This window comes from Microcebus murinus, chromosome 28 (genome assembly GCF_040939455.1).
Source record: "Microcebus murinus isolate Inina chromosome 28, M.murinus_Inina_mat1.0, whole genome shotgun sequence".
Classification (NCBI taxonomy): domain Eukaryota; kingdom Metazoa; phylum Chordata; class Mammalia; order Primates; family Cheirogaleidae; genus Microcebus; species Microcebus murinus.
In genome coordinates this window covers 784,517-807,569 of record NC_134131.1, presented here as the reverse complement: position 1 = coordinate 807,569, position 23,053 = coordinate 784,517, and the positions used below count along the sequence as shown (strand labels likewise).

General features: G+C 41.7%; 1 protein-coding gene across 4 annotated transcripts in view; it reads right to left on the bottom strand.

Annotated features, from left to right (window-relative positions):
- Positions 1–60: 60 nt before the first annotated feature.
- Positions 61–23,053, bottom strand: part of SIMC1 (SUMO interacting motifs containing 1) — a 41,439-nt gene continuing 18,446 nt past the window's right edge. For 2 of the 4 annotated variants that reach the window (XM_075998451.1, XM_075998449.1), the window contains 8 exons: positions 20,997–21,229; positions 19,766–19,835; positions 16,381–16,535; positions 10,326–10,478; positions 8,339–8,467; positions 5,232–5,388; positions 4,966–5,050; positions 457–877 (listed from right to left, as the gene is read on the bottom strand). In XM_075998451.1, coding sequence (XP_075854566.1) covers positions 615–877; positions 4,966–5,050; positions 5,232–5,388; positions 8,339–8,467; positions 10,326–10,478; positions 16,381–16,535; positions 19,766–19,835; positions 20,997–21,229 — 1,245 coding nt within the window. In that variant the 3' untranslated portion in view covers positions 457–614. The other 2 variants (XR_012915308.1, XM_075998450.1) reach the window with 2 other exon arrangements.

The window sequence follows — 23,053 nt, the reverse complement described above, 5'->3', positions numbered from 1 at the left end:
TTTTAAGAATACTCCATTCTGCCTACCCATAGTCATGGAACCTAAGCATGGTAAACTTGGTATTTTGAAAAATTGTTGCATTTTTATTTTATCCTTTAACATCAAATGTTTTATAACACACTCAATTGTTTTATTTCTACCCCCTTCATTACATTGGATAGTAACAGACTGGCCACAAAGTCAAATTCATAGGCATTATAACAGGTCTAGTATAGAATATTTGTGTTCCATTAGGGAAAAGTGAATGTCTCTCTTCAGAAACAGGTTGTCAGAACCTTGAATGACACAACATTGATGTATAGAGTTTGTTCAGCAGAGGGATTCCTTGCTCACATCCTGAAATGTTAAACACAGAATGTGTGTAGTCTTACCTGTTTCAAAAAAGTATAGATAAATAATTTATTAAAAAATATATACACCTTGTATATTGAAGCCATATTTGAGAACAGATTAGGATAGGATTTTAAAAAAAATATTTACTAAGGAGAAAGTTATTACAACCTATAGGTAAATAAGATAGGTTTGGTCCTGTAAGATTAACTACTTTTCGAGCTTCTAAGTAGTTGGAGACAGAGTCCAGGAGGTATTCTTGGTGTCCAGTGCGTAGAAGGCCCTCAGGAGCTGCCCCAGTTCTTTTGAGAAGGCTCCGCGTCAGGGTTCAAGTCCGCGGCGTAGAAGAGGAGCAGCTTCAGCAAGTGCACTTTGTCTTGGAGTTGGGGGACGAGCGGCTCCCCCAGCATCTGGACCAGGCGGCTGCGGAAGGCCTCGATTTGCTTCTCCACGTCCACCACTGTGATGTCGTCTCCCTGCTGGGGCTTTGGCTTAATCCTTTTGATTATTAAGTCTTTTCGATCAATCACTGAACTCCGCAAGTGCTCTGAAAGAGGGAAAAAGGTCAACTGCTCTTAACTGCTTTTTATTCCTTTATGACTTAAGAAGGTGAAGTCCAATTTTAGGAGGTAGGGTCCCAGCAAAGACTTGACTAGCTACTGGGGTACAAGTCAAAGGCCGTGTGAGTGCCTGTGGTGGTGACTCCATTTCCAAAATGTCCCATGTTCTTGGTTTCTCTCTGGTCCTCAAGAAGTTTTATATATTAAAAAAAAATTCCAAAAAGAATTGCATTTGGTTTTAGTTTTTTCCCCTTTGCTGATTTAAACAATGAGCCTGTATTAAACAAACTATATTTCAGATTAATACAACCACTCAGAAAAAAATTCAAGTGCAATTTGAATATCTTTAGGGAGATTTCTATGAAAAGAACTGGAAATGTTGAACTTAAGTTTGTGGTACTGGTTTATTGTGACTCAATCATTTTGTATGTATTGTAGGATAGATCAAATGAATATATTTCTGTCATTGGGAACAAGGTTTCTCACTGTGGAAGAAAAGGAAGAATCTTGTAGTAGTAGAGTAGAAATTGAGGTACCAGTATAAACTTGTTTTAAAAAATTACATAATTTACTAGCTCTGTCAACAGAAAAGGCCTAGAAGCAGAGACACCTCAATAGCAATCAGCATACTTGGCACCCGACCTTGGTTTCTAACTACTATTTCCATTCAAATAAATCAGAATTTACTTGGAGAAAAGGCTGATTTCTAAGACCAAGGCAAGAAAATTACAAGGTGAACCTGAAACACCTTGCATAAGAAAGTGAGGAACTGCTTTGAAAATGGAAGGAGACCTGTCAGGACACATGAGCCAACTTGAAGGAGGCTCCTGTTGGCCACCCTTTGGACAATGTGGTCATAAAATGACAAAAATGGATTTTACCATATTGAATTTTAAAAATTGATAACTGTGATAATACAGTTAATTTTAAAAACTCCTAAGCACATAATAAAAAAGGGGGAAGAGGAGGGAAAGATCCTTTTCCCCAAATGCCAGTTAAGAAATACAGAAGGTATAACTAGAATGTCACCACTTTTCGTGCTGTCATCCCAGCACTCTGGGAGGCCGAGGCAGGCGGATCGCTCAAGGTCAGGAGTTCGAAATCAGCCTGACCAAGAGCGAGACCCCGTCTCTACTAAAAATAGAAAGAAATTAATTGGCTAACTAAAAATATATAGAAAAAATTAGCCGGGCATGGTGGCGCATGCCTATAGTCATAGCTACTCGGGAGGCTGAGGCAGGAGGATCCCTTGAGCCCAGGAGTTTGAGGTTGCTGTGAGCGAGGTTGCTGTGAGCGAGGCTGACGCCACGGCACTCTAGCCCAGGTGACACAGTACACTCTGTTTCAAAAAAAAAAGTCACCACTTTTCTGATTTGGGTAAGAACCACCAATGGATGTAAAACCATTGAGTGAATGGCTGAACAGGATATTCACAGCCTCAAAGTTTCGCCTTCTGGATTACTATTAACAAAGGGAAAACAAGGGAGAAGTCTGATAGACACTACTTTAGCCGAAGGACCAAACGCAACTAATGGAAACAAAAATGACATTGCCTTTTGATGTCATGTACTGCGAAGGCAGGTGTATCTACGTGTAGTGTTCTTTCTTTTTCTTTTTTTTTTTTTTTTGAGACAGTCTCACTCTGTTGCCTGGGCTACAGTGCCGTGGCGTCAGCCTAGCTCACAGCAACCTCAAACTCCTGGGCTCAAGTGATCCTCCTGCCTCAGCCTCTCGAGTAGCTGTGACTACAAGCATGTGACACACCTAAGTGTGAATCCTGGCTCTCCATTTACTTCTCTCTTGGTCCTTGTTTTCCCACCTGTAAATGGGAGTGATACCGTCACAGGTTACTGAGGTATGTAAGCCAGTGTGGTGACTTTACCTGGTCTTGTTTGCTGTCTGCCTCCCTGCTAAGGGGCTCCCCCCGAACAAAGGGCAAGCGTGGGCTCTTTGACCCCTTCCCTTCTTCCGTACTCTTGGGGCGAGACGACTCAGGCTGGCCCCAAATGCCCTGGACCACACCCACAGAGCACCTGCAGGGGCAGAGGCCACGCAGGGCCCCACAGCGAAACGCCTGCAGACTGGCGAGGACGGCGACCGACTGTGTCAGGGACCACTCAGCCGTGTTCTTTGTAAGGCAATGTTTTCTAACTACTAGTGTTAAATAGTTTTCTTTCTTCTTAATTCTTGGTCTCCAAAAAAGGTGGAGAGAACAGTAAGGATAAAACAGCATCAGAACACCCCATTTATCCTTGGGCCACACACACTGGTCCGAGGCCTGCCTTGTCAGAGCATAAAGTACTCTGTAAAAAGCAGACGCAGGTCTGCTGCAGCCACTGTCGCCCACAACAGCTATGTCCCCCGGGACTCGAGACGGAAATGAACAAGAAGTGTTAAAGGTGAACTTCAAACAGAAATTCTCTGATACTAACCTTTCTGTTAGCTCTCCAAAGGAAACAACTACATAAACCTCAGTGAGGCTGAGAACACAGGAGTTTGCCTTTGGGGCTTTGGTCTGAGAAGGACAGTACCTTTCTTTGAGGATGCTAAAAACCGTACAAACTGCACAACCCCATGTGCTGGGTGTGACGATGCACTCTTCCACGCGTTAGCCAGGCCAACAGGCACGCTGGAATGCAACTAACGTTTACTGAACACTTAGCACTTTTTTTCACGTACCCATTAATTATCAATCCTTGCAAATTATGTATTATCGTCCTCATTCTACAGAAGGAAGAAACTGAGGTGTAGAGACACAACTAGCTGCCCAACAGAGTATGTGGTAAAGTTGGGATTTAAACCTAGACTGTCTGTATTAAATCCAGTGGTATTTCTCTAAATGTCTCTACAACAGCTTTCTCAGTTCCAGGCCTGAGAGATCTAACGGCTCTCTTATCCTCCCACATGTCATTACTGAGTTAATATCAACCCTGACGTGATAACGGGCAGGTAGATTTTATATACACACTTTCCCCTTACTATTGAGAGTAAGCTGCAGACACTGTGTCCTTCTGCTCCTCAGTACTTCAACATGGATCTCCTAAGACCAAAGACATTTACTGTCACAATCCTGTATAATTATCAAAAATAGGGAATTTAATAATACAATACTATTATCTAATCTATTAAACTTTCACCAATTGTCCCAATACTCTAATTTATGGTTTCTTCTTTCCTCATTTAGGATCCAGTCTAGGATCATGTATTGCATTTAGTATTCATGTGCTTTTGTTTCTTTTAACAAAAGAAATGTATAGGTCAGTTATTTTGTAAAAGTTCACTCAATCTGGGTTTGTCTGATGCTTCTTTGTGATTAGATTCAGGTCGTAAGTTTTCGGCAAGAACAATACACACTTGAGGGCGTGTCCACCTCGGTCCATCACATCCAGGAGGAAAGCCAGGTCTCTCCCCTGTCAAGTTACTATTAATATTTTTCTTTTTGCAATTAATAATTGATTAGTTATTCAGTTTTTCCAAGGGGCTCATTGATCCTTGGCTAATAAAATCACTCTCATCTGAATCAGCTATCTCATCACTATCCTTGTCAACATTGGCCACCTGAGTGTTACTTGGTTTACTTCTCCCAGATCCTCACAAGTTATTGGCTCTGCCTGTGATCTGAGCAGCTCTGCAGAGCCATTTTCACGGACTCTGTGGCACCTAACATCCTTCGCAAGTACATGTTCACCTTGCTGCTGGTTTGCTCTGTATTCGCATTGTACTGACAGACATTTGCCATGTCCACAGTCAGTGGTCAATCAACCCAACAAAGAGGCTGCAGCCATAGGCCAGGGCCGAGCAGCTCATCACCGAATACTTTTCGTGTCATGGTAATGACTTCTGCTTACCTTCACAACCTTGTAACTGTGAGGACCACTGTGTTATCAGCTATAACAAAGTATGTGAATTCTTCTTCTTTACAGTAGTGCCTCCAGCTTTGCCATTTCCAGTTGAAAGCCAGGAACAGTGCTTTCCTTAAGTGGACAACTCGGAGTTCCCTTGCATAACTGTTATTCATAAGAATGTCCTTTGGGAGACCTCCGACAATGCCTATTTGTGCACAAGTGCTCCTTACCTCTTAGAACATGTTGATAACTAGACAGCAGAAACTGCAGATGCTCAACCAGCTCGTCCCAAGTCTGCCACTGCGTTTTATCCGACTGCAGAAACAGGAAAAGCAATGGATGATAAACGTCTTCCCCAGTTAAACTTTTCGCACGGTTTTTAATTCATGTTTACATAATGCTCAAACAGCTGTGTTTCAAGCTAAGATTCCATGGGCAGAGAGTCGGGGGAAGGAAAGGGGGTCGAGGCCTGGAATGGAGGCAGGAAACAACGTACCTGACACTTGAGCAGAGACGTGGAGTTGTTCAGAAAGTAGAGGGCCTGGGCCAGAGACAAGGGCAAGCGCGTGGGCGTCTCGCAGCTGTGCAGGAATATGATTTCTAGCACTTTGCAGCGCAGAAGGTGGCTCTCCATGGTAGTAAAGAACATCTCTCTGTGTGAAGAGGAAGACGGAGTTAACCGTCACCACTGTATTTCAAAGAACACACACCCAATTCACCCTGAACGTTCTCACATTTACCCTAAAAAAAGACGGCTAAGGAAGGAAGTCAGTGGAGTCCTACAGAGTCACAAAGCTCGTAGACAGGGCAGAAACGAATTTGTTCATGAATTAACAACTGCCAGGAGGAGGAAAAAGTCTTTGACATTTGAAAAAGACAATTTTAGGATACATTAAAAAGACATTACTTCCCACTACAACTATGAGAATTGATCATGAGAATAAATATTTCTGAATGCCAAAATGTACCAGATACTATTTGGCACAATAAGGAATATTAAGATAAACAAAAGAGGGTACTCAAGAAGCCGATAGTTGAACAGGGGCAAGAGGTATGAATGGGGACGTAAATGTGAAGTGCAGGGCAAATGTACATGTGTGCGAGGCACTGGCAGTGCTCCAGAGATACACAGAGGAGAGGGCGCATTTGGTCAGGGGACTGGAAGTGGCCTTCCTGTGGAGCAGGCAGCACTGGTGACCGGGAGGCCCCGTCTAGGAGGAGCAAAGACGGCTTGAGGCAGGAGGCATTTCAACAAAGAGAAAAACATGAGCAGACATAAAGATGTAAAAAAATATACAACTGTGGCATTGTGGCTTCTTAAATTTCAGAGTCTGGGCCTTCTGAGTTCCAGAGGGACTCTTGTCCTCGACTTTGCCACTCTAGCCAGTTTCATCAGCAAAGGGGGGCTGAAGCACTTTCAAAAGCTTCTGAGCAGGGGAGTGACCAAATTGGAGCTAGGCTCTAAGAAGGTGAATCAAACACGTTGTTCTAAAAGCTATGTTAGTGTCCAATAAAAGTCTGTGAATCTCAGACACAGGCTGCATCTCTGGACTGTCAGAAGGTTTTGGCTTTTTGGTGGTCCTGGACAAGTTTGGGAGTCATAGCACTTCGGGAGGTAGATTAGCTTGGGAGCAGGTAAGGAGATGACAGCGAGGAAGAACAGCATGACTTGCCTAGTCAACAAGCAACGGAGCTGGCCCCCAACCAAAGGGTTCTTTCTTCTACAACATCCTGCCCGTCTGCAGTTTTGCAACATGTGGGAAAATAGGAGACTCCCTTTGCCGCTGTCACTTATAAAATTGATAAATAAGAAAAGTATTCATTTTTTCTTTTTTACCCTTACCTTTGTTTTTCCACCAGACACATAAATTTGAGTAAAACAAAGTTCAAAAAGAAAAATGAATATTTAAAACTTTTGTTTCTTACTATTCAAAAGTTTTAAGATATCTTAAATATTCTTAAAAATCCATTTCATCTCTTTAATGTGTTTTAAAAATCCTTTTATATCTTTCTCTGAAAAATTTTCTTCTTTCATGCAAAGAACTCCACATTCTTACATTTGCAAGATATTCCTCAAGTTCTTTTAAAGTGTAATTTCTACTTTGCATTTGGCCTATTACTCTGACATGACAATTTTCCTGTTCAATAATCTTTTATTTGAAATTATATTTTCTCTTCCAATTTTTATGCCTGGGCCTAAAGTGTTGTCCTCTCACTCTGTTGCCCAGGCAGAGGTGCAGTGGCGTCAGCCTAGCTCACAGCAACCTCAAACTCCTGGGCTCAAGCAATCTTCCTGTCTCAGCCTCCCAAGTAGCTGGGACTACAGGCATGTGCCATGATGCCCAGTTAATCTTTCTATCTCTTTTAGTAGAGACGGGGTCTTGCTCTTGCTCAGGCTGGTCTCGAACTCCTGAGGTCAAACGATACTCCCGCCTTGGCCTCCCAGAGTGCTAGGATGGATTATAGGTGTGAGCCACTGCGCCCACTCTCATACTGCCTCCTTTGAATACTGAATTTGGGATTAAGTAGCCCTAGATTTAAATCTGGATTCTGAATCTGATTAGCTGCACAACCTTAGGCTAGTTAACTTCACCTGAGTGTTTTTCTTATTCATTAAATGGGATAACAGTATAAGGTTTCATGAAAATAAATGATGTAATTAATGTGACAACGGTCGACACACTGTAGGAACTCAGTAAATGTTTGTCTGAATATCAGCAGGGTGTTTTAATTAAGTCCGATGACAGTGCTCTGTGGCATGGCATTTTCTTTAATAGAAGAAACCAGGGCTGCACAAGAGCAGTCTTGGTTGCAAGCTGGGAGCCTAGGGACACCGATGGGAAGCAGCATTTAGCTGATGGAGGTGCCCTGAAGACAAATACACACCATCATTTCCCAAGTGTTGCCACTCTACAATAGCTTTCTCACAGTTATTCACCTTATCAGCAATTCCAATTTATTTTTCTTCCTCTGGATTTTAAAGTTACTGGTTCAAGGAAGGAATCATTGGTCATAACCCAAAAATCTATTTCTTTATCTCCTCCTAATAAAATACTTTACTAATTTATGCTTAGAGAAACTGGATTCCTTGTTCTTACTATCTGGGCTCATTCTACAGATCCAGGTGTCTTCAGTGGGTCACCTCTCCTTCCCCTAATATCGGACATGTCTATTTCATTCATCTGCCAAGCATTCAGCGAACACATATGCCAGGCCTGTGGATGAAGATCAGAGAAGGTGGTAGTGCTTAACAGCTGGATCTTGAAGGGTGAGTAAGTCTTTAGTGAAATGGGTATGGTAGGGAAATTTATGCTCCGTTTGGGGTATCCTGCCTCTTCCCAAGAAATTATGCCTTAGTTGCAAATAACAACAATTAGTTGAGAGAACCTCCTTCCTTCAAAAAGTCAAAGAGACAGGAACAATCCCAATACTGCTTTCTTTCTATTTTAACTAGTTAGAAATTTTCTTTTTTTTTTTTTTTAGCTTGTAATTTTCTCTTGTGAAATTCTGTTACCAGCAGGCAGGCCAGATAGAAAAGTTAATTTAAGAAAAATGACTTCTTAAAGGTTTCCCCCCCCCCCAAAAAAAAACCCTAATACTCACCTCTGACTCCTCTCAGGAATGTCCAGCACAAATCCAAACATCATCTCAGCAATTTTATTGGAGCTGCAGGTGGGGGTCCTGTCCACCTCCACGGCTATGGATAGCATCCTCTGAAGCTGGCACACAATCCTGAGTCCAGAACACAGGACACAGGTGGGTGGGAGGGTCTTGCAAGGAGCCACCCTCTGGCTAGGAGGGGGTCCCCGCCAGTGTACATCAAGAATAGAGATTACTAACGGATCTGGTAACGCACACACAAGGTCAGGGAGAACTACTCAAGCCATCAGCATGCTTTCGTTTAGCGGTTTCACCTACCTGAATCCCTTTTGCCAGATCATACTATCTGAACCTCTCAGAACCTGGGGCTGAGCTGCAAAAGCAAGCTGCTTTTAAATTCAAAAACTCACAATCTTAAGGATCTAGAGAACTTTAAGGATCATCTGAACTATAACTTCCCTATTTTATAGACGATGAAGCAGGTCCAGAGTGACTAAAAATTATTTCAATTTTTTTTGATACAGGAGAAAATATGTATTTTTGCCATATAGTTTTTTTCTTGTTGCTGTTTCCTTTACAATAGTTTCCAAGTTCAGTCTCAGAACTTCTGCTGGTGGGGCCTGACCTTCTCTCCCATTCAGCCTACGTGGGAGAGACCCAGCATGATGTGGCCACTCCTGACGTAGGAATCCGGGAAACCCCTCAGAAGGGTGAGGCTGGCTTGGCATCAGCCTTTTCTAACTCGTATTATTTGTGATGGAAGGAAGGGCTTTGTTTGTAGAAAATGTGCAGCTAGTGACAACAGGTGGGCCAGACTAGGGTCTTGGGCATCAGATTCCGGCTCTGCAATGATAAGCTGTTCAACCTCAGACAAGTTACTAACTTGAGTCTAAGTGTTCTCATCTATAAAACAGGGGAAGAATATCAAGTATTTCATAAAGTTGTGAGCCACGTGTAAACTGTCTGGCAACAGGCACTCCTTAATGACAAATGGTAGCAACTATTGCTATTGTTGATAAGATCATGATAAAATTGACTTTTAGGGGGCCTATTGTTATTTCTGCTAATATTTACTTATAATAAATTTATTATGATTATTATTATGAGAGTAGCTTCCATTGAAGGAACAGTACCTGCCTCCCTCTTGGGTTTGTATATGGTGCCTCTGAGATAACCTCACTTTTAAGGGCCTTCTCTAAGAAAATGCTTCATTGTTCAAAAACATTCCCCCTTTAGATAAAATATTATCTCCTAAATTAGCTGAAATCTGTAGGCTTTATAAATCAGGCACGTACAATCAGACTATAATATAATACTGTGAATTCATGCACAAATGCTATATTTGAAATGTCAAGTGGGACTGGTTTTTAACAGCATATATGATTAGCATGGAATACTAACCAAGTCACTTGTACAAGGGCAGCTGCAGCCTCTAAAATCCTGGCATTTCCAAAAAAAAAAAAAAAAAGCCAAGACCACTCTTAACTCCATAAAAGAAATGCCATGAACTCTCTCCGGTGCCGTCTGGGGCAATGACATCTGCCTTGACCCGCTGGAAGCTGCAGGGTGAACTGTTTCCCTCCCAGGACCAGGGCAGATAAACGCCGTCCTTGAGGACTTGAGGCTGCTGGCACCGCTACCCACCACCCCTCTGTGTCAGTGGCTACCTCAAGGGGTGAGTAGCTGTACCCTTTTATTGTCTCTTAGAATCCAGGAAAGGAAGTGCAGTGTCCTTTAGCTTTTTCTTCACTTCTGCTTTGTGACGCTGTGCTCACTTTGTGGAGTCCTATTCCTCTAGGGGTGAAAGCACCTGCTTTGGTCTACTTTGGAATTAGAATGTAGCGTTTGGTTAAACTAAGTCTTTAATAGGAATCAGCCTGTGTTACAAGATCTTGTTAATTTGAGGGAAGCAACTCTTAGGAAGTGGTACTGCTCTCTGAAACCCTAAATCCCAATAGCCCAGGAAAGACAGCTTCTGCTTGCCCCTTACAGCTGATTGGTGTTCTTTGTCAGGTTAGGCTGGGAAGCAGGGTGGCTACTGGTGGCCTTCAACACTCCTGTTCCTGAAGAAGTTTGATTCCCGTTTGGGGGCTGAGTTAATCCATCTGTAGTCACTGCTTTGACCAGCCACTTGATAACATCCCTGCAATCAAAAAAGGGTAAGAAGGAAAAGGTTTATTCTTTTTTTTTTCCCCTGGGAAGGAAAAAAAAGAAGAAGAAAAAAAAAAAAAAAAACGAAAGAAGAGGCTTAAACTTCTGTCGTATTTATGATGTTCTGGACTACAGCCTTCATCCGAGCTTCCAGATCCCTAGATTTCCCTAAAGGCAAAACAAAGGGGGCCCTTGGGTTATTTTCAATATTTAAATCTAATGAAACCCCACATATAATTACAGCAAGGCTAAAAAGATAACTAAAATATCAACATTCTTCTTTCTGTTATAATTATTGAAAGGTGACTCCAAGGTCAGAGAGCACTATCTGTGACTTCCTGGCTAGGTGGAAAGTCGGGCTTGGATGGCCACAGAAGTCCTTGCTGACTCTCTGTTATTAGGTGTCACCTGTTAATTCTCATAACTAAGGTTTATTTTTTATTATCTTTTTAATATATATATATATCTTTTTTTCCTTTACTTTGTTGCTCAGGCTAGAGTGAGTGCCGTGGCATCAGCCTAGCTCACAGCAACCTCAATCTCCTGGGCTCAAGTGATCCTTCTGCCTCAGCCTCCCGAGCAGCTGGGACCACAGGCATGAGCCACCATGCCCGGCTAATTTTTTTTATATATATATATTTTTAGTTGGTCAATTAATTTCCTTCCACTTTTGGTAGAGATGGGGTCTTGCTCAGGCTGGTTTCAAACTCCCGACCTCGAGGGATGCGCCTGCCTCGGCCTCCCAGAGTGCTAGGATTACAGATGTGAGCCACCGCGCCCGGCCGGTAAGGTTTAGAGTATGTGCAGCGGAGTCATACTTCATACAGGGCTCAGTCTCTAAAAGTTGGTGGGGTAAGAACATCTCATAGAGTCAAAATTACTTCTGATGATCACTTAGGTAACCCAGGTAAAAATGGTGGATTGAATACACATATCTAATTTTGTTCCCTCCTAAAACCCCACTAATATTACAGTAAATACTTTTAAAAAATATCTATAGGGAAGGGGAGGAGAGGAGACAACAGCAGTGGAATCTTAGAAGGAGGAAGGCAAATGAAGTATACTCAGGAATGTAATATGGTAATATTACTATGTAATATTCTAATGTTACATAGTAGTCAAAACGAATGTGCTCTGACAGACAACAATATGGACAAATCTTAGTACTTTAAAATATTAAGTGAAAAATGAAGTTCTCAATAGATTGCATGCAACATGATGTCTTTTAAGATAAAAGAAACTAAAATTAAAATGTATACTTTGGCAGGGCGCAGTGGCTCATGCCTGTAATCCTAGCACTCTGGGAGGCTGAGATGGGTGGATTGCTCAAGGTCAGGAGTTCAAAACCAGCCTGAGTGAGACCCCATCTCTACTATAAAAAAAAAAATAGAAAAATTAATTGGCCAACATATACATATATATATATACACACATATACATATATACACACACACATATACACATATACATATATATGTGTGTATATATATGTATATGTGTATATGTGTGTGTGTATATATATGTATATATGTATATGTGTGTGTATATATATATGTATATGTGTGTATTAGCCAGGCATGGTGGCGCATGCCTGTAGTCCCAGCTACTTGGGAGGCTGAGGCAGCAGGATTGCTTGAGCCCAGGAGTTTGAGGTTGCTGTGAGCTAGGCTGACGCCATGGCACTCTAGCCTGGGCAAGAGAGTGAGACTGTGTCTCAAAAAAAGAAGAGAAAGGGAAAAAAAAAAGAAATGGAAAACTAGTTCTACCTGCAGGGAAGTGCAGAAACGACAAGTCCTCCCATGCCCTCAGAGGCTCTTATGAGTCTCTCGCCTTTATACACGGATAGACTACCAAGGTTTACCAGACATCTGTGGAAACCTTCAAACATAAGAGATAGAGACCAAAATAGAAAAAAAAAAAGCACAACATGGAGAAAACAGATATTATGCAGAGAATTAGAAAACAAATAAAAATGAAAATCATCAAAAATATGAGATGACATAGATCCAGGAAAGAAGAAAACAAGAACAAAATACTATTTTTTAATTTCAACAAGGAACACAGGAAAAAAATAAAATAAAAGCTCTAGGAAATCAGAAACACAGTAACAAAAACGAAAAACTCTATTTACCAGATATCAAGAGATATGAAGGGTATTTTCCCAGACTGAAATGGCCTACTGAAAGCCTAACACAATGGGTGAATATAGACCTTCAACAAGTCCACTGGGCAAAAAGACGGTTTTGCCAACTTCCAGAGGAAAACATCAGGGCACATTTAAAGAATAAGTAATCAAAATAGCTTCTGACATCTTTACAGCAGTTCTGGGAGCTAGAAGACAATGAAAGATTTCCTTCAGTGTTTCGTAGAAAAGTTATTTCAAGATCTCAAAAATGTTGCTTCCTATATATCTTTCTTAGAAAGCTAGTAGAGACTGATTCTTTTTCTTTTTTTTTTTTTTTTGAGACAGAGTCTCACTCTGTTGCCCAGGCTAGAGTGAGTGCCGTGGCGTCAGCCTCGCTCACAGCAACCTCAAACTCCTGGGCTCAAGCGATCCTCCTGCCTCAGCCTCCCGAGTAGCTGGGACTACAGGCATGCACCATCGTACCCGGCTTATTTTTTCTATGTATATTAGTTGTCCAGCTAATTTCTTTCTATTTATAGTAGAGACGGGGTCTCGCTCTTGCTCAGGCTGGTTTCGAACTCCTGACCTCGAGCCATCCGCCTGCCTCGGCCTCCCAGAGTGCTAGGATGACAGGCGTGAGCCACCGCGCCCGGCCATGAGACTGATTCTTTAACACAAGGGAGTAAACGCCAAGAAAGAGAAAGCCATAGGACAAGTCAGTCATCCAACAGTGGAAAGGAGTAAAGGGAACTCTCACACTTACAATGAACAACACTGGAAGAGAATAAAATTGGGGCTGACCTCTGATTTGCACAAAGAAAGCAAGAAAACTAAAAATAGGACAATTATTAACTCTAGGGAAAATAAGAAGGTATGAATAAAGGAAAAGTATCATAGTACTTGGCTAAATTCTGAGTAGTCTACATAGTCAAAGTAATAGAAACTTTGAATATTCATTTAAAAAAATTATGGGCTGGGCACAGTGGCTCATGCTTATAATCCCATCACTTTGGGAGGCCAAGGCAGGAGGACTGCTTGATGCCAGCAGTTCAGAGGCCAGAGTGCTAACCATTACACCACGGAACCGCCGCGGATGCCAGTGTTGCCTGGGCAACACTGCAAAATCAGCTGAATGTGGTGGTGCGTGCCTGCAGTCCCAGCTACAGGCTGAGGCAGGAGGAAAACTTGAGCCTAGGAGGTGGATCTACAGTTAGCTGTCACCGTGCCACTGTACTTCAGCCTGGGTGACAGAATGACTGTCTTTAAAAAAAAAAAAAGCTGTAACTATATTAATGGTACAGGAGCTGGGAAATGTGTGTGTGATGGGGGAGGTGGAGAGGAGAAAGCTAACTCCTGACCTTTCACGCAGGAAGTCAGTGGATAATGGCTAACAAGGGAAATCAAGAGGTAGAGACACACACATGTTATTCACCATGTGGAGGTGAATATCAAAAGAATCAATTAAAGAGGTGGGAAAGGGAAATGCAGCGGAGGGGACCTGGAGACAGGTGTATTTCTTAAATCTTGTATAACTAGTTTACTCTTTGTTTTTTTGTTTCTTTAAATTTTTTTATTTATTTCTTTTTATTTTTAATTTTTTTTTTCTTTCTTTCTTTTTTTGAAAAAACAGGCAGACAAACATAGATTACTCTTTGTACGTATAGTTAAAAATGAAATAAAGAAGAGGCTGCACGCGGTGGCTCACACCTGTAATCCCAGCACTCTGGAAGGCCGAGGCGGGCGGATTGCTCAAGGTCAGGAGTTCGAAACCAGCCTGAGCAGGAGCGAGTCCCCGTCTTTACTATAAATAGAAAGAAATTAATTGGCCAACTAATATATAGAGAAAAAATTAGCCAGGCATGGTGGCGCATGCCTGTAGTCCCAGCTACTAGGGAGGCTGAGGCAGAAGGATTGCTTGAGCCCAGGAGTTTGAGGTTGCTGTGAGCTAGGCTGACGCCACGGCACTCACTCTAGCCTGGGCAACAAAATGAGACTCTGTCTCAAAATAAAATAAAATACAATAAAATAAAGTAAAATAAAGAAGAGAAAATCCCTTAAGAAGGGGTCATACAGAGACTCACTTAGCATCTTTTTAAAAAAATCCTCTTTGATGTATAGTTTACATACAATAAATTGCCAAGGTTTTGTATGATGAGTTTAGATGAAGTATGTGCATACATCGATGTAATCACCACTTCAATCTATTGCTCATCTCTTAATGAAGCAAAGACAGTTCATTTTCCCTACAGCTAGAACAAACGATTTTTTTTTCATTGATTGAGGACCTGGCTTGCATTTAGAGGCTATAAATACAGCTCTCCGTGCCTGTCTTTAACCCTGAGAATCACTCTGCATGGTGAGACCTCACACTCTGAGGGATGAAAATGAAAGCATTTACGAGAACGGCGGCCATGTCTCCCACTGCCACTCGCTCTGAAGCCAGGCTCACAAAGCACCATGGTCGCTAGAATTGCTCTCATTATTTAAATTACCATTTTCCACTTTAAAACCAACTGTCCCGTGTTCCTTGTAGATTCTCTACTTACTGATTTTTCTACTTCTATAATTATTGACATTTAAACTTTAGGTAAAATGCCACATATAGGAAAATGGATATGGGCATGCAAACTAATGGGGGAAAACCTGACCAGTGCCCTAAACAGAATGAAATGTCTTCCTTTTCTAACGGAAGAGTTATGATAGTCAATATCCCACACTGGCCTGCGAAAAATATTCTCAGCAAATATATAAGAACATGTGGGAAAGTAAATAAGAGTAGAAGAGTTTCAAGACTGCTCTAAATAAGGAGATGTGGGTACACTGTTCTAGTGGAGAACAATTTCCAAAAAGGCGAGGGGTGTTATATCCTCATAAACCCATCATAAGTTGAAAATACATTTAATACACTTACCCTACTGAACACCATAGCTTAGCCTAGCTTACCTTAAATATGCTCAAAATACTTACAATAGCCTGCAGTTGGGTAAAATCATCTAATACAAAGCCTATTTTATAATAAAGTGTTGACTTTTTGTTGACTATTTCGTGTAATTCATGAATACTGCACCGAAAGTGAAAGACAGAATGGCTGCGTGGGCACCTGGTGCTCTGTTTCTATGGAATGCATATTGCTTTTGCACAATTACCAAACTGAACAATTTTAAGTCAAACCTTTTTAAGTCGGGGACCATCTGTAGACCCAAGAGAAAAATTCCAGCCTGAGATCCCCATCCTAGAAATCATTCCCCACCCCCTTGGTATAAGCATACAGTAGTTCCATATTCTGAGGCTTCCAGAAACTCTGACCCTAATTCTAGGAAAAAAGAACACATGCCTACTATCTATTGTACCTTACTGTCAGCCACATGACCTATTAGCATAATATTACTTTTCATAAACTAGTACTGACAAATGGGATTCATACTGAGTTCATCAGGGGGATGAAAATAAATCTAGGTAAATAAAAGCCACAAAAGTTTTACAGGGAGTTTCTCCCTTAGACCTCACAAGGTTGTTTGGACAATACTTAAATAGACCAAAGGAAGTCAACGGCATTAAAAGAAAAATCACTCAAGCTTTGGCGCCTGCCATATTGTTGGTGCAGAGAGGGTTTCTTTTTCCATTATCTGTAGTTTTAATTACTATCCTTGTTATACTATCTAGTGACTAGAAAACCTTGTCCACCAGGTATTCTCCAGCCTTCAGCAGCTGCCCACCTCTACCTACACCTACCACCTCCGGTCATCCCAGGGCTCAGGTGGCTGGGTACCTGACATTGTGGGGCTGCCTGTCGCAGGACAGCACGGTGTTTGCGATGGACTGCTGCAGGTGCTGCCGCTGCCGCCTCAGGGTCTGCTGGAAGTCGTCTTCCAGGGTCTGCACTACGTAACGCAGGAAAAGGACCCGGCCAGGCAGAGTCTGCCCCTGTGGGAAGATGAATGAGAAGTCAGTCTTTTCAGTCCCCTGAATGATAGCAAGCACTAGGAACTCTTAAATACTGAGTCCAAGAGAAGGCCATGAGTCAGCAGATGTGTCTGTACCTAAAATAGAGGCTCCTGGGAGAGAGCAGGTAGCCTAGGTCATTACGAGAGAGGACAAGTAGGGCAACTGCTAAAAGAATGACATCCTGTAAGGTCTGAGAAACCATTTTGGTTTTGGTTTCTAAGGATTAAAAATATTTTACTCAAAAGAGTAGGCATCTGCAGATAATTAGAATTTCTTGACAGCTAAGATGTAACCAGAGGTCTGCCGGAGTCTCTAGGATTACAGACCTTTTGATCTAGAGACAGCCGTGGGAAGTCAGTCTCTCTCAGTGAACCTACAAACCTAGGATAAACCCCAAACTTAGAGAGCAGAACAGAGAGAGAAGCTGGCTCTTTAACGACTCTGCTGAGCCGCTGGATCAACGACCATGATGCCCGCCTTACTGCTGGACTTCCAGTGACGTGAGCTGACACGTCCTTATTGTTGAGGCAGGTCTGAGTTGGGTGTTCTGTCATGGGTGAAACGCTCCCAACTGACACAGGTAAAGAGCACGGGCTTTGGTGGAACACAGGTTTAACATTTTTGTTGTTTGTTTTAAACCTAGCTCCATCCCTTATTTCTCTTACTGAACTCCTCTGAGTCTCATGGGGATAATTCTGACCTTAGCAAAGACAGACCTTACCTGTCACATAGCTGGCAGGCATGCACAATTTGTTGGTTTCCCTTTACTAGAAGACTCAGGAGCTCAGCCTTTGAAACGTCACAGAATAGGAAGGCACCAAACTGTTTCTGGACTATGTGGGAACTTTCAAACTCCAGGGGGTAGGTCTATTTTCTGGGAACATAAACTCATGGACCAAGATATGGTTCAGTCAGCAGGAAACATATAACCATTCTAAGCACATATCATTTCTTTCTTTTTTGGGGGGAGGTGACACTAAGATATCTTTGTCTTCTGAACATGTGTATTTTTCTCTAATTCTTAATAATGGATACTTTAAAAAAAAATCAAGTATAATACTTGTGCTAGACTTGCTATGAAAACCTACTGACACCACTCTCTACCACTACTTGTCTTCACCAGTACCCTACAGGGAATAATGTTTTTTTTTTTGAGACAGAGTCTCACTTTGTTGCCCAGGCTAGAGTGAACACCGTGGTGTCAGCCTAGCTCACAGCAACCTCAAACTCCTGGGCTAAAGCAATCCTCCTGCCTCAGCCTCCCAAGTAGCTGGGACTACAGGCATGCACCACTATGCCCGACTAATTTTTTCTATGTATATATTAGTTGGCCAATTAATTTCTTTCTACTTATAGTAGAGACGGGGTCTGGCTCTTGCTCAGGGTGTTTTCAAACTCCTGACCCCGAGCAATCTGCCCACCTCGGCCTCCCAGAGTGCTAGGATTACAGGCGTGAGCCACCGCACCCGGCCTATATATATTTTAGTTGGTCAATTAATTTCTTTCTATTTTTAGAAAGGTCTCGCTCAGGCTGGTTTCGAACTCCTAACCTCGAGCAATCCGCCCGCCTCAGCCTCCCAGAGAGCTAGGATTACAGGTGTGAGCCACCGCGCCCGGCCTCCTACTACTTTTAATAGAGCACTTTCTTGGTTATGCATTGGATTGGCACTGTTATCTCCTTAACTCATCTCTAGAGTTCTCACTGATATTCTGGTCCGCACATTGTTAACTCAGTGTCTCCATGGGGTAACAAGGGTCTGCAGCTTCCTAGTCTGCATCTTGCTGATGTCTCTCAGATCATCCTTACTCAAGGTCTCCTGTTCTTTCACTCCAGTCTGGACTGATTGCTCTCTAGGTCTGCTATTCATTGTAATCTTGGGACTTCTCTTCAATACTCTCCTGGATTAAATCTTGGATCCCCTGGATCCCATGCCTCTCTATTTTTTGATTATTCCCTCATTCCTCTGATGCACTCCCTCAGCTAACTTCCTAAGAGACAGGGCATGGAGATGTATTTTCAACTTTCAGCATATCTGCAGATGTTTTTATTCTACCCACAAACTTAACAGTTTGGCTGAATACAGAATGGTAAGTTGAAAATCTTTTGTTTTATACAACTGCTTTAGGGTGAGCAGACAAAAAGCTGGCAATTAAGCTTGGAGATAACTAAAGTTCAGAATGTGGAAGACTATTCTTGGAATACCAACTGTACACTAGCTGTCTTTGTTTATTATAGATGGTGCATCCAATTTATTTAGACAATGAATCCTCTGACTTTTGCCTGAAAGGTATGTAACCTGTCTACTGATTTTTCTGTGCTCAAGAATGAAGAGGTTGGGCCGGGCGCGGTGGCTCACGCCTGTAATCCTAGCTCTCTGGGAGGCCGAGGCGGGCGGATTGCTCGAGGTCGGGAGTTCGAAACCAGCCTGAGCAAGAGCGAGACCCCGTCTCTACTATAAATAGAAAGAAACTAATTGGCCAACTAATATATATAGAAAAAATTAGCCGGGCATGGTGGCTCATGCCTGTAGTCCCAGCTACTTGGGAGGCTGAGACAGAAGGATCACTTGAGCCCAGGAGTTTGAGGTTGCTGTGAGCTAGGCTGACCGCCACGGCACTCACTCTAGCCTAGGCAACAAAGCGAGACTCTGTCTCAAAAAAAAAAAAAAAAAAAAAAAAAAAAAAAAGAATGAAGAGGTTGATTGTTTCATCCACAGACTTCCACTAAAAACCCATTTATAGCCCATATCTGACTTCCACTCTCTACTATATGTTTCTGAGTCCAAAATCTCACTGGTGCTCTAAAGGGAAGATTTCCTTTGTCCTTGGCTGCAGCCTTTTCTACATGTATTCTAGTCTGTACCTTTTTCTGTCCAGCTTCAGCAGCCATCATTCTTACATTTTCTTTAGGTATTCCAAATCTTCATTCAAATCTACTGTCCTTCCTCTTATTTTTATAGTTATGGATTTATAACCTTCTCTATTCATTTACTGTTGTTTTTAATGGGATCTCATAGAAGGAGAGGGGTAAGTGAATGTACTTAATCTTAAACAGGGGATGGTACATACCATTTCAACAGCAACTTTTTGTCGGGGATAGGAATATCAGGAGAAATATGGCATAGACTTTATTACCAGATTTGATGTCACTTTTCTTTATAGTTAAATCCTCCTCTGCAGAAGATACATCATCAAAATTGTTATGTTACCTCTTCCTCCATGACATAGGTGAGCAGTTTCCAGTCCCACTCCACTGTCTTGGCATTGGCTGGATGTAGCCTGAAAGTTAAGTGACATCAATTAGAATTCTGGAAAATTTAGTGGAAGAATAGACAGGATCTGGAAGATCATAGAAGGAAGAAGTTTCCTCTTAGCCTCAGTGCTCTTGCCCACCCTCTGGTACCACACTATGTCAAGCTGAGGGTAGCAGAACTTCATTGTTTTTGCTATCCAGTATCTACTCCCCTTTTGGGGAAACATTAGTATTCCAATATTGTCTTTTTTTTTTTTTTTTGAGACAGAGTCTCACTTTGTTGCCCAGGCTAGAGTGAGTGCCGTGGCATCAGCCTAGCTCACAGCAACCTCAAACTCCTGGGCTCAAGTGATCCTCCTGCCTCAGCCTCCCGAGTAGGGGACTACATGCCTGGGACTACAGGCATGTACCACCATGCCCAGCTAGTTTTTTGTGTGTATATATATATATTTTTTAGTTGATCAATTAATTTCTTTCTATTTTTAGTAGAGACGGGGTCTCACTCTTGCTCAGGCTGGTTTCAAACTCTTGACCTTGAGCAATTCTCCCCCCTCGGCCTCCCAAAGTACTAGGATTGCAGGTGTGAGCCACCTCGCCCCGCCTCCAATATTGTCTTGAAGAAACCAACTTTTAGCAAACTAGCTTTTATTACTTTTAGCAAACTAGCTTTACCTACCAGAATTCCAAGGTAAGTATGTGACTGAGCCAATCATGACATTTTACCCCTCAATTCACAGTGATTGGATCAAAGATGGACTAATGTCTACTGTTAGGCCAATTAAATCCTATAAGACTCAATTTCAGAACTCTTATGTGACTATAAGGGAAGAAGATTATCTCTCCCACTGGGAGTGTTATGAAGCCTGAGGCTGGGAGGGCTAACACGTGGAGCCTGAAAAATGGTACCAAAGCAAAGCTAAAAAATGAATCCTGGTAACCACTTTTTAATACTAAATCATGTCACCTCTTATTCCCAGGTTTCTAGTAAATAAGTAATTAAATTCTCTTTTCCCAGCTATCAAAACCAATTTAGATTGGATTTCCTGTCAGTTGCAGTCCAAACGACACTAATATACTAAGTTGCCCTCCCTGATGGCTAGCTGAATAAAGCTCAGGCAAGAGAAAGCTGTGCCCTGAAGCCCAGGTTCCCTAGAAGTTTTGCCCACAGCAGCTGTTACGATTCATACTGTTGAATTTTCATGAGAAGCATGTAGGCTTCCTTTAGGACATCCACAGTCTCAGAGCCACTGAGCAGGATTTTCTGGATGATGTGAGCCACGATTTCTCTGGGTGGGTAATGCTGGGGTGACACAAAGTCCATCAAAAACTGCACGGTCCCCAGGGGAAAGTTTTCTTCAATGGTGTTTGTCACCATTCTTAGTCTTCGATGAGGGATGGGTTCTAATTTTTGACCTTTGTTCTGCAGAGATAAAAAGAAGGAAATTAGGATAGGTTTCTATAGTACATAAAAACAAGAGGTTCTAGAATAGGCTGAAGACAGCAAAGTCTTCCATGCATTTGAAATGTTTCGTAATTTAAAAAAAAGTCTTATCTAAAAAATTTTTTTAATGACATGGGAAAAGCTTATATAAAGTTAAAAAATAATTCAAAATTATATATATAACATGATTTCATCTATGAAACATAGCATCTAAAAAGAAAAATATAAAAGAGTCAAGAGCTAGCCTAGGTTTGGGGTAAGGGTAACAAGAGATTTAGGGGTAGTTTTAATGCTCCATCAGATACTAAAATAAGTTTTAAATTCATTTTGTTAGGAGAAGTTCTCATTTTGCTATATTTTTAAGACAACAGGAAATATTCAGTTGCCTTCTCCTCCTGAAAGATATGTATATAAAGACTGGAAGAGAATATATGAAAAGTGATTTTCTACTATGTGGGTAGTGGAATTAGGGATGGATTTTCTCTCTATATGTTCTTTTGCGTTTTTTAAATTTTTTCACAATGGGCAATTGTTTTTATAATTAGAAGGAAAAAACATTAAAAAGTTTGCTTGATATAATAGGAATATAACAACATTCAATAACAATTTTTGGACACTTACTTTATCCTCATTTAGTTCTTACAACAACCCTTAGAAATAACATACTATTATTACTAGTTTATAGAGAAAGAAGCTGAGATCTAGAGTGTAAGCATTTGTCATGCAACAAATGGCAGAGCTGGTTTCAAACACAGGTGGCATAACTCCAGAGCCATCCTCTTGACTCCTACCATGTTTCCCTGAAAATAAGACCTGCCCATAAAATAAGCCCTAGCAGGATTTCGAAGCATTTGCACAATAGAAGCCCTACCCTGAAAATAAGACCTAGTGATGTGTGGCTATGCAGTGTGTCTGCACAAACCATGCATTTCGTGGTGGAGCAGTAAAGAAGACGAGTAGCTCTTCTCATCTGCCCCATCATGACAGCTACTATCCCAGAGGTGACCGGAAAGGTGCGGGCAGCCCCACCAACAAGTTTGGCTCCCTCGTCAGGTCCCGGCCATCCTGTGCGTGCTGCAAGCTGAGGCTTTGAGGGGAAAGTCTCCTCAGTGAAGTGAGGAGCAGGACTCTCCGCTTTAGGTATTGTGTCCCCCCAGGGGGAAGAAGGAAAGCTGTGGCTGCCATATTACTATGATGATGTTCCAGAAGAAGACGACTTAACTATATTTGAATAAATGTAGATTGTTGTACTGTACTTAAAAAAAATAACACATCTCCTGAAAATAAGCCCTAGGGTGTCTTCCTGAGGAAAAATAAATATAAGACTCTGTCTTATTTTCAGGAAAACATGGTACTCTCTATAAATAAAAAACCAATAAATATATATGTTAAAAATTCTAATTATTAAAAAAATTAAAATGTCTATGTATAAAAATGCAACTGGGAATGAAATATACCAAATTATTCACAATAATAAATGCTGTCTGATAGTATCAAGGGTATATCATAAAAATATATATTTAACATAAATATCATAAAAATGTTTTATAATAAACAAGCATTATCTTTTTTTGAGACAGAATGTCACTTTGTTGCCCAGGCTAGAGAGTGCCCTGGCATCAGCCTAGCTCACAGCAACCTCAAACTCCTGGGCTCAAGTGATCCTCCTGCCTCAGCCTCCTGAGTAGCTGGGACTACAGGCATGCGCCACCATGCCCGGCTAATTTTTTCTATATATATTAGCTGGCCAATTAATTTCTTTCTATTTATAGTAGAGACGGGGTCTCACTCTTGCTCAGGCTG